The sequence below is a fragment of the Diplotaxodon limnothrissa genome, linkage group LG15 (genome assembly GCF_057381915.1).
Source record: "Diplotaxodon limnothrissa isolate DT_005_m linkage group LG15, D_limnothrissa_male_GT1.1, whole genome shotgun sequence".
NCBI lineage: Eukaryota > Metazoa > Chordata > Actinopteri > Cichliformes > Cichlidae > Diplotaxodon > Diplotaxodon limnothrissa.
In genome coordinates, this window is record NC_140610.1 from 12,994,569 (window position 1) to 13,005,861 (window position 11,293).

General features: G+C 40.9%; 2 protein-coding genes across 2 annotated transcripts in view; one reads left to right on the top strand and one right to left on the bottom strand.

Annotated features, from left to right (window-relative positions):
- tulp4a (TUB like protein 4a) overlaps positions 1-7,064 on the bottom strand; it is a 29,488-nt gene extending 22,424 nt beyond the window's left edge. Inside the window, exons 1-2 of the mRNA XM_085372368.1 lie at positions 7,007-7,064; positions 4,786-5,737 (exon numbers count right to left, since the gene is read on the bottom strand). Coding sequence (XP_085228494.1) covers positions 4,786-5,037 — 252 coding nt within the window. The 5' untranslated portion in view covers positions 5,038-5,737; positions 7,007-7,064. The remainder of the gene's footprint in view (positions 1-4,785; positions 5,738-7,006) is intronic.
- A 987-nt stretch (positions 7,065-8,051) lies between these two features.
- mrps10 (mitochondrial ribosomal protein S10) lies at positions 8,052-10,836 on the top strand. Its single transcript, XM_085372369.1, has 7 exons — positions 8,052-8,156; positions 8,343-8,395; positions 8,848-8,917; positions 9,052-9,191; positions 9,305-9,413; positions 9,636-9,725; positions 10,719-10,836. Exons 1-7 carry the CDS (start codon positions 8,052-8,054, stop codon positions 10,797-10,799), a joined length of 648 nt encoding a protein of 215 aa, XP_085228495.1. The 3' UTR covers positions 10,800-10,836.
- The last annotated feature ends 457 nt before the right edge of the window (positions 10,837-11,293 follow it).

Below are 11,293 nucleotides of genomic sequence, written 5' to 3' on the forward strand. Positions count from 1 at the left end.
AATATCAGAACATTCAAGGGCAAATTCTGCTTTTTTCACCATTATTTTCCTGATTTTTTTAAATAGAAGTGTCACAACTTCTCCCTATTGAATTGTACCAGTTGAGGAGACCTGGATGTCTCATGAGTGCCTCCAAGGTGAGGCGTTTTGGGCATGTCCAACTGGGAGGATACCCCAGGGCAGACCCAGGACACACTGAAATTACACCTCTCAGCTGGCTTGGTAATGCATCGTGTCCCCACTGAAGAGCTGGAGGAGGCAGCTAAGGGGCGCAAGGTCTGACTGCTGCCATCGCGACACCGACACACAGAAGAAAGCAGATGGATGAACATAGATGATTTATGTTTATGATACTGAAAAGAAATGGTACACCCCTATTGCTGCCATACATGCCTGTATATTAAGCCACCCAAGTCCATTAGAACAAGGGCATTCATTTTCATCTTTGAATGGGTTTAAATCAATCTAGGCTTTTGCTGTTATAATCAAAACAGAGTACAAATCCACCACTTTTGAAAAAAAAAAAAAAATATATATATATATATATATATATATATATATATATATATATAAAAAAAACACCCAGCACGCCCCTGCGGGCGGTTTATCCTTCAAGCTCGGGTCCTCTACCAGAGGCCTGGGAGCTTGAGGGTCCTGCGCAGTATCTTAGCTGTTCCCAGGACTGCGCTCTTCTGGACAGAGATCTCCGATGTTATTCCCGGGATCTGCTGGAGCCACTCGCCTAGCTTGGGAGTCACCGCACCTAGTGCTCCGATTACCACGGGGACCACCGTTACCTTCACCCTCCACATCCTCTCCAGCTCTTCTCTGAGCCCTTGGTATTTCTCCAGCTTCTCGTGTTCCTTCTTCCTGATATTGCTGTCATTCGGAACTGCTACATCGATCACTACGGCCGTCTTCTTCTGTTTGTCTACCACCACTATGTCCGGTTGGTTAGCCACCACCATTTTGTCCGTCTGTATCTGGAAGTCCCACAGGATCTTAGCTCGGTCATTCTCCACCACCCTTGGGGGCATCTCCCATTTTGACCTCGGGACTTCCAGGTTATACTCGGCACAGATGTTCCTGTACACTATGCCGGCCACTTGGTTATGGCGTTCCATGTATGCCTTGCCTGCTAGCATCTTGCACCCTGCTGTTATGTGCTGGATTGTCTCTGGGGCATCTTTACACAGCCTGCACCTGGGGTCTTGCCTGGTGTGATAGACCCCAGCCTCTATGGATCTTGTGCTCAGAGCTTGTTCTTGTGCTGCCATGATTAGTGCCTCTGTGCTGTCTTTCAGTCCAGCTTTGTCCAGCCACTGGTAGGATTTCTGGATATCAGCCACCTCCTCTATCTGCCGGTGGTACATACCGTGCAGGGGCCTGTCCTTCCATGATGGTTCCTCGTCTCCCTCCTCTTTCTTGGGTTTCTGCTGCCTGAGGTATTCACTGAGCACTCGGTCAGTTGGGGCCATCTTCCCAATGTATTCTTGGATGTTCCTTGTCTCATCCTGGACTGTGGTGCTGACACTCACCAGTCCCCGGCCCCCTTCCTTCCGCTTAGCGTACAGCCTCAGGGTGCTGGACTTGGGGTGAAACCCTCCATGCATGGTCAGGAGCTTTCTTGTCTTTATGTCAGTGGCTTCTATCTCCTCCTTTGGCCAGCCTATTACCCCAGCAGGGTACCTGATCACGGGCAGGGCGTATGTGTTGATGGCCCGGATCTTGTTCTTACCATTCAGCTGACTCCTCAGGACTTGCCTGACCCTCCAGTCTAAACTTCTAAATGCTGGCAAGTCAGTTGTCATGTACTGGAAGTCAGGGTTTTTTCTTAAATATGAAAAAGGGGATCTTGTCAACAGCCCTCTAATCAAGTGCATTATCTGCCATGTTAACGTGGAGCCAAACAAACTAAAGGGGCACTTGGAAACCAAACACGACTCCAAGGCAGAAAGCAGGAAGAAAGCTGGTTGGAATTTGTGTCCAATAAGGTGATGGAGGGAACCTATATGCTGATGAAGCTTACTGCAAACCAAAAAATACATTAATTGATTTGGTTTGTTTTTTTAAAAGTAGGATCCTTGAAAGCTCCAGATGCTGCAAATGTGTTATCAAAGTGCCTAGAATGATTGCACGGAAGCCATTTTCCACAGATATGAATACAGATGTGACTTGGGAACAAAATGCTTAATAACCCCTGCTGAAATGTTCAAGCTTTACTTTTGTAGGCTGTCTAAACAGTCACATATAGTTATTAGCATTTTTACTAAGCAACCAAGCACCATAAAAAAAATGGCTCAACAGAAAACAAATTGGTATGCCTCTGTGAAAAGGTGGCTGTGAGTTACAACAAAAGGATCCCACTTTTCACCTTGCTCCTTTTGAAGCTGCTATGTTGTAATTATTTCTCAAGCTGGTTGGAAGGGAGTGAAGCAGGTGGAGGAGGACATATGTTTACTGGGATTATTACAGGACCCAGAAAACCTTTTCAGTACCTGAACATCACAACAGACTTAAAAAAAAAAAAGTGCTACAGCAAGACAATAGGGGAGCTTCTCCACATCATAAGATGCTTTTAATTCAAGTAGCTTGCAGTGCCAAGGTCTGTACTATAGGTAAACTCAGGTGTAATCCAAGGGTACCCCAGGCACTGGCACTGCCACACACTACAGTCCATTATCCACATGCCCTCTTCTTATCAGATGTCTGACAGCTTAAGATCCGTCTTTTACTTTACTACAATGCCCATATTGGGACAAGTCCAAAACACACATCCATTCAGACGCTCACTTACATTAGGAAGATCACTGAACACTGAGGTCTATACATCAACAGGAATAATGGCCAAATTTAAAGATGCTGACACGAGTATTGATCTTGGCAGGACTAAACTCCTATAGGATGAGTTCATATTCCATTTCTGTGGCCGTGTGCTTTTCTTAACATGACTTGAGCCAATTTGTATGAAAGGACACTCGTCACCAGCAATGACAAGTTCTCAATGACAAAGCTGACGTTTAAAGGACAGGACTGTCAGGGGACTAACGGCATTTGATGCTGAAAGAGCAGCTTTTATAGACAAAGGGTTATGGCAAATGCACTGACAAGAATGAACCTCTTTAAATAAAAGGTGATAATAAATAAATACACATTAATACATATGTAAATGCAATGCTGCAAGTTTAATTTGAAAGACAGTAAAAAAAATAAAATTAAAAAAAGTCAAGTGGTGCAAGGAATGCAAAGTAAAAAAAACAAACAAGTACAGCGTATATAGCGTGCTCCTGGGGGTCATTTCTTTTGTATTATAATATGTATTGCAATCTGCCCTCTCTTCATCACAACTGAGATGAGAAATGACCCAAGTGAGTGAACCGATCTGTCACAACTTGACAGAATTCATTAAGCAGCGTAATTTCCACCAATGTCAGAAACCCCAAATTATGCATAGAGTGCGTGAGTGATGGATTCCACATCGCCCAAAGCATTTATTTACTGCTTTATATCAAAGCGTGGAACGTGGAAGCGTGGAACTGGAGAGGACCTTTACTACTCATTACTAGCGCTGGAATAAGGTCAAAGAGTAAAAATGTGCAAATCTTGATCAAAAAATAAATAAATAAATAAAAAATAAAATAAAAACATGTACATCCTAAAAGCAAGCAATCTGAGAGTTAAGTGTGAAATAAATTGTGGGCACAAATGAATAGTGCAGTGCCAAACTCCGTGAGTGCAGAAAAGGAAGATGCAGACATCAAATGAGATTATCAGAAATATCAAAAACATCTGGTGTAAATGTTTTTCTTATTATTTAGATAGACTATATAGATAACAGCTGAATGTTTAAGTGGTCAGAGTTAAATGGCATTACTGCTGTGCTTCAGTCACACCGTGTAGGGATTCATCCACTCTCCCCTCAGCTGCCTTGGAGAGTGCTGACACTGCACCTCACTCCAAACAGCTAAACCCACTAAATAGAAAACGCAACCTGTGTTCAATCTCCACTTGTCCTGTGTGTGTGAGAAAAAAATCCTTATTAGTATTTAATATTGCTGGGACATTTGACTCAGACAGTCATCCAGTCTTTTTGGTTCAACTAAATTGCCTCAATGCATTCTTTGTGGGAATCTTTGAGGGTTATTACTATACTGAGGGATAGGAATAAAGCCTGTCTGGAGTAACAGAATGTATTGACTAGGAAGAGCATGCATATCTTGTATACATATCTTGACTGCAACCAAAAAGTTGATCTAACTGGCAACTTACAGTTAATGAATATCAACCACTGCAGGAAAACACAAAACCCTCAGCCTCCCACAATGTGAAGAGGTGTCTTTTTTTGTTTTTGTTTTTTAATGTAGTGATTTTACTGGTTCGACCCACTTGAGCTCCATACAACCCACAAATATAACTGTATGTGGCTCACGAGCTAAAATAAGTTGGACTAAGCAGCCTTTTCTAAGGGGATCAACTAGTCTACTTTTACTGAAACTTCTCAAATACTGCTTTAAACACTTAAAAATAATGATTTTGAAAATTTGCTTTATTAAGTTTAACTGAAGAGGAAGAAATATCAGAGTAGCGTGAAGTTGTGGGAAAAATAAATAAATAGAAGATTTACTAATTAAATATTCCTGAGATACATTTTTGATTATAAGACATTTTAAAACAGCTTCCAAAACACGACTGTGGCCTTTAAGAGCTTCAAAGACTGTTTGATGAAGCATTAACATAGACATCTTAACAGTCCTATTCAAAAACAATTGCACTTGAACCTCTTACCTCACTATTATGCCCTCTGAGGTTAAAGTTTACTCTCTGTGGGGTGGGCCGGTCTCGTCTGCAGTGGCTGGATGTAAACGTAACCCCAACCACTCCTCGGCTGTTCCCGGTGGCAAGCCAGCCCTCTTCATAGTAACGCTTTCTGCATACCGGCTTCTCCTTCTCACTCTTGGGCACCCTGCCCTTCCAGGACAGACATAAGATGTTGGAGTCACTGGACAGGAGTGGGCCATGCTCCACAGCAGCGAACATGCCTGCAGCTCTCTACACTCCCAGAATAAAAAGTGCCCTTAGGGAGGTTCTTCGGAGAGGACAACTACTGTTATCAGCACGTCTCCTCCTTTGAGGTTACCAGTTCCGTGTCAGAAATGAGACAGCGACAACGGTGCATAGTACTGGTGCTTTTACTTGGGGATCTGGAATAGTGACTAAAGGCGATCAATAAAAACTTTCCCCAGAAAGCACAGGTGAGGTCAAAAAACAAGTGGATTTTAGCATTGCTGGATTAATGATGTTATGTAGCCAAATGAGGTGGCACACACACAAAAAAAGGCACTCAGGTCATTTTTGATGTGATGCTACCAAGTACGTGCTGTTTCGGAGAGAAGGCACCAAATGAAAGTGCCTAAAAATATATTTAGATATCCACCAGGGTAAAGTTGAGACTCCTATCAGCTGAGCAAAACAAGCATCAACCCCCCCAAAAAGAAAAAACAAAAACGCGCCTTATCTTGTAAACTTATAAAACAGGCAGGTATTCATTCCAAGTATCATCATTGTCTCCTTTCTGTGCTCCACATCCTCCTCATCTGATCCCAGTTTGTGTCTGAGAGAGGAGAAGCAGGGACTCCTCTCCATCAGCTGACAGCCCACAGGAGAGCCGCTTCTCCCGGTAACGTCATTACGTCAGCCGGCCCGCCTTTTCAACCGGCCTCGGGGATTCCATAGAGCACTGTTGGGTAATACACAAAACGACGTTTATATATAACATAGAAAAACATGAAAAATAAAATAAAAATGTATTTAAGAAATCAAGAGAATTGTGTCACAACACAAGCTGTGGAAAAGCGCTCACTTGCTGCCCACTGCCGTTAATTTAAATATTAATGCGCTGGGCTAAAAATTGCCTTTACTCTTCGAGCAGCAATTTTACTTTGAGGACTATCCTGTTCAGCGGAAGGGCATTTAACTACCCGCTTAATAATTTATAGGAGCCAGGTATCATTTTAGCTTTCATTTAATTAGGCTACAAAGCTGTAGTAAGGCGGCCTCTCGCGGCCAAACGTTTAAAAAACAAAATAGACGAAAGGTAAACAACAAAGACCGTAACAGAGAGGTAAGAACAAATAAAAGAATAACAGCTTTAAAATGAACCCGGGCAGGTCAGACAGACAAGACAGACCGAAGAGGCACAACGGGACGTTATTTATTAATACAGAGACAATAAAAATCAAGCCCAACAAAGAATAGCTGAATGAGAATGGCTGTTTGGAAATATACTCGACATTAAGATTAAGTCAGCGGTGATTACAAGATCCCGAGATTTCCCCACCATTTCCAGTATCACTAAATCTAAACCAGTGGCCATGATAATAGGTGCCTCTCGAAAAAGCCATCTGCCATTAAACCACGCCAATTCGTAAAAATAACATAAGAAAGATACAATGGTTATTGACAACCAAATAATCACTGTTTAAGCCCGTAAGACGTTGGAAAATTAGCCAAAAACATCGATCACCATAAGCTGCCTGCCTATTAGCAATAGCTAGCCAGAACCTGGATCCAGACCGAGAGCTCTGTGGTCTCCACTGATCATCAAAACATTCCAGTCGCGGGATTAATCTTTCCTCCCTTCAAGAGTCTGGCGCTGGGCTGTAACGCTAATCCATCCGAGATGCTGGGGAATGCGGGTAACTAACGCTGTCTGTCACGATTCTTCTTTTTCTTCTTCTCCATGAACAACAACCGGAGACAGCTAACCGGCTAAGCGGTCAGCTATCAGCGCCAGGCTGGCTCCGTCCACCCGCCGCTGGCACTCGCTAGCAGGCTACGGTTAGCACATTAGCAAACGATTTATGGCAATAGTTATTTAATATTAGGACACATCTGTTGAGAAAAAAAAACACACACACCTCGGCGGTGTAGTGACAAAGTGGCTAAACAATATAAACCATGAGTCCAACAAAGCCAGAGAAACATCAGCGGTCAGTGGAGTGCCTACCTTGGATCCGTACCGCTGCTTCTTCCTCTGCCTGCAGCCTGCTACTGTACACTGCTGGGCCCCTACTGCTGGGTCACGTGACAGGCACGTGATTCAGACCAATTAAAATTGTTCATATCAATAGCACCTTAATCAAATAACAGTCAATCCAATAACAGTTTACCTTTCAAAACTAGGTTCCCACAAATTTGGAGAAGAATGCATCTAAGTATCTACATTAAATATACCTGTATTAAGTATATTAAGTACACGCATACAGCAACTGTATAAGCAGCCTCCATTGCATTGTTTTTTTTCACAATAATGTGAAGCATATTTTAGGTCAAATACAAATGTGGGTGTGTATAAATGTGTAATAAAACAACATATTATACATGATCACAAATTAAGAAAACAAATGTGCCAAAGTAATTGTTTAGGTTTTGGGTTTGTTTGTTTGTTTGTTTGTTTGTTTGTTTGTTTTTGCTCATTCCGTTTATAGGCAGAAAAGTATTTAAAAGTATGAATGAGATCTAATGTTAAAATGCCCAGTGACTTTGCAGATACTGCATTTAAATTAAATCAGTGACCAGAGGTTAACAGGCAGCCTTTGCAGTTGAACCTTGTAAAGAAAGATCATACATGTTGTAAACCTGCTCAACATTTGGCAATAAACCCCTTTCTGATTCTGATTCTGATTCTGATTCTACATTACTGACTGACTCCACTTTTTCAAATAAGATATGGTGATGATCAAGAGAAGAATCACCTGTGACAAAAATCACTGTGACAGAATCAGGAAGCTACAAGGTAGATGAAGCATCATAAGCATGCATAAATAATGTCACGATAGTCAAGTGCAGACTACATTGTTATTCATATGACTTGTAAATGTGAATATGAAAATATATTTGAATATAATACATCCAATCTTAGTCTTTCATTCTCAGTTTTATGACCATGAAAGGTTTCGATGGGACTGTAGACTGGATACTTGGTACTCATCACTAGCTCGTTAGTGCTCACCTCATTTATCCTCCAGGACACAAGGGGGCAGCACAGGGAAATGATTTCACCTTCTGTCCGCGCTCTCAAAAACATGGCGTCTCTCATGGTTCGCAAACGTGAATTATTCTCTTTGGCAAGGATATTGAGTGGTGTCTCATATTTGGTATGGTAACTAACTTGTTTTTCATTTTAGATAACGTTTTCTAACAGTTTACTAACATGGCAGGTCTCTAGCTTTTGAAAAATTACCGTAGCTAGTTAGCCAATCGTAGATTTTGGCCATTCGTGGCAGCTGCACAACCGAGGTCATTTGTACATTTCAATAAAAAGAGCTTGATTCTGTTTTCAGGGACCGGCAAGTTTGAGTGTCTGTTCGGGTCACAGGAAATGTAATATAACTCGGTAGGTAACCCCCCCATCTTTTAAATGAGTTGAGCCATAATTGCTTACGTGAATCACATGAATTTTCACACGAAGCAGGGGTGCAGCAGTTTTAAATTAAATTATGAAGAGACTTACAAACAGTTTTTACTGTTTTTTGATAAGATCTGTCAGTAAAGATAAATAGCATGTGTTTTTGGAGCACTTTTTTTTGGCTGTATCGGAATGCAACGTGTTTATTTCCCCATGGAAATTAAGTAAATAATGTAAAGAAAAGGACATCTTATAGGTACAGTATACTCACAATCCTTAATAAAATAAAACAACACTAGCAGTATATTCAGGCAGTGAACAGGAACACCATGAAGCTAAGCCAGAAAAGCCCAGAGGCATTAAGCACCTTGTGCAGTTGAAGTGCACTTTTTTCTAAGCACATTTATTGTATAAGCAGTTATTCTGTATCTCCTCTGCAGGTTTCACCTCCCTCTGACTCCCAGCACTTCTTTCCACACGACAGTTTTAACGTCAGCAGCACAATCGGCAGTAAGTTATCATTATCATTCTTATATCAGGCTGGTGCTGTAGTGAAATACAACAAACCTACAGTGGTTTATATTCAAAGGCCATCGCTTGGAATTGCATGTGGCGTTAAGGCTTTCTTTTCTCCTTTGGTCCAGATCACAGTCACAGAGGAGCCGGACACACTGTTCCAGAAACTGGTGGTTTTGGTTAAAGGTCATGACAGAGCTGTGTTGGACAGCTATGAGTTCTTTGCCACCATGACAGCTAAAGAACTGGGCATCAGTCTTGGAAAAGTGTGAGTTTTAGCAGCCACACACTAACTCTAGTAAAGGTTCTGTCTAAAATCTTCTGTCTAAAATCTTCTTGTAATGCCATGACTTTTTTTGGGATCTTCTTCCTCCATCACAGTTTTGAACCTCCGAAGGACATTGAGAGGTTAACACTCCTGAAGTCAATACACATTTTCAAAAAACACAGAGTCCAGTATGAGATGAGAACTCACTACCGGTGCATCGAGGTGAGAAGCTCTAATTTAAAAAAAAAAAACTAAAATCCAACAAGAAAAAAATGCACAAAAAGCCATTAAAAGGAGTTCGGTATTATTCACCTAGTTACATTTTACTGGAAACTTCTAACCTTTGCATAATAACACGAATGAGCTTTGTGTTTGTGCCAGTTATTGCATGTCATTATAAGGTAATTTGTTTAACATGTTTATTTTTATTTTTTGTCTCTGTAGCTGCATCATATAACAGGCTGTACAGCACAAGTATACCTTGAATACATTCAGAGGAATCTTCCGGAAGGTGTAGCCATGGAGGTGACGAAGGTGAGGTTTTGCAGAGATCGATGTACACCCAAACTCACGCACCAGTATCATCAATATCAGTGTCTGCAGGCTAGATGCTTTCCATTGCAAAGCTTATTAGTATGGCCCTCCATGATATTCCCAATTCTAATGTGCCCCCTTGGGAAAATTAATTTCCCACTCCTAACTTAGATTGTTAATAAATTTGGCCTGTCCCCTGTTACAAATGGTAAAGAGAAGCTTTCAGTTGATGAACAGTGTGGCCTGGTTGAAGTCAAAACTAGATACAAAACATGCACAATGTTTTCAGTTAAACATGAAATGAATTCTCCCTTGAAAAAATTAACCCTTAACAACAACAAAAAAAACCCTAATATATATGTGATCATTTTGAGATTAAATTAAAATCTATTTTGAGAAGATGAAATGTGTAGATTATAGTTGTTTACAACTTCCACGGTTGCTTTACCCTCTTTTGATGATGAACTCATACTTCAGAATCGGTTTTAGTAACAAGGTGGGAAACGATTTCCCTTCTAGCTCAGTATGTTAAGGATAAGGACGTTGAAAAGATGTTGCAGAAAACTGCATCTGGTCAGGGAGAAAACCACACACCTGGAAGAGTGGATTTGTCCAAAATGAAATGGCTGGTAATGGACAAATGGAAGGTTATCGATGGTTGCACCATCGTGCAATAAAAAGTACGCATGTTGGATCACAAGACGGCTGATCATTTAGTTTTAATTGACTCGTCTAAACAAGGTATTTTGTAAAGTGTATAGCAGCTGGTGCTGTTTGTCTTGAAACAACTAATCTGCTCATTTAGCCTTTTTTAAAATTTTGGCTTTATTCTCAAAATGATAATTTATTTTTTTTCATAATGTGGTCTAATACTCCTTCGACATTTCCCAGTAAAGCTGAATATGACAGTCCTTCCCTATCTGTGCAATTCTGTGTGGGAAAGGGCAACTTTCATGTGATGTTCTCGCTCTTCTATTCTGTTCATGTTGACAGACTGCAATGGAGAAGGTTCCTGATCACATCCTTGAACCGATGTGGAAGGAAATTCCCACAGACGACAAGCCCAGCCAGTAAATCCAGCACCTGTGACTAACAGATGTCTATTAAATGTGTTTTCCTGTGATTGTTTTTTGTTTGTTTGTTTTTTTTAAAGCATGTTGTCTTTTCTGTTGCAAAGCTATGTGAAATAAACTGAATATGTACACAACTCATTCTTTGTAGTTCAGGTTGTAGTTTATCTGGGACTGTTTCAAATAAGTCAAAAGTTTTTGTTTGACGAGCTGCAGTGATATCGGGATGAACTGTATGTATACGTGCAGATACAAGACCAGCACACACGAGACCTTTGCTTTGTACATTTATTGATTAAAACAGTATACATCAAATCACAAAACAGCGTATACAGCATAGTCATTCTGATGATTGGCACCTCATTTTATTTTACGTGTATTCATCGTATGGTTACCTTCAAAAGGACAAAGTGGAGGTGTTTAATCGTTTCTTTATGTTGTAGAGGAGTTAAGTGTCAACTAATTCAAGTTCACTGGAGGGATCTTTTTTGCTTGCTA

Bases quoted from the DNA above. Each gene is read 5' to 3' on its own strand.
- mrps10 (XM_085372369.1), top strand. From the start codon at position 8,052: ATGATTTCACCTTCTGTCCGCGCTCTCAAAAACATGGCGTCTCTCATG. The intron at 8,157-8,342 runs GTATGGTAACTA...TTCTGTTTTCAG, and splicing joins TGAGTGGTGTCTCATATTTG to GGACCGGCAAGTTTGAGTGT. The intron at 8,918-9,051 runs GTAAGTTATCAT...CCTTTGGTCCAG, and splicing joins CGTCAGCAGCACAATCGGCA to ATCACAGTCACAGAGGAGCC.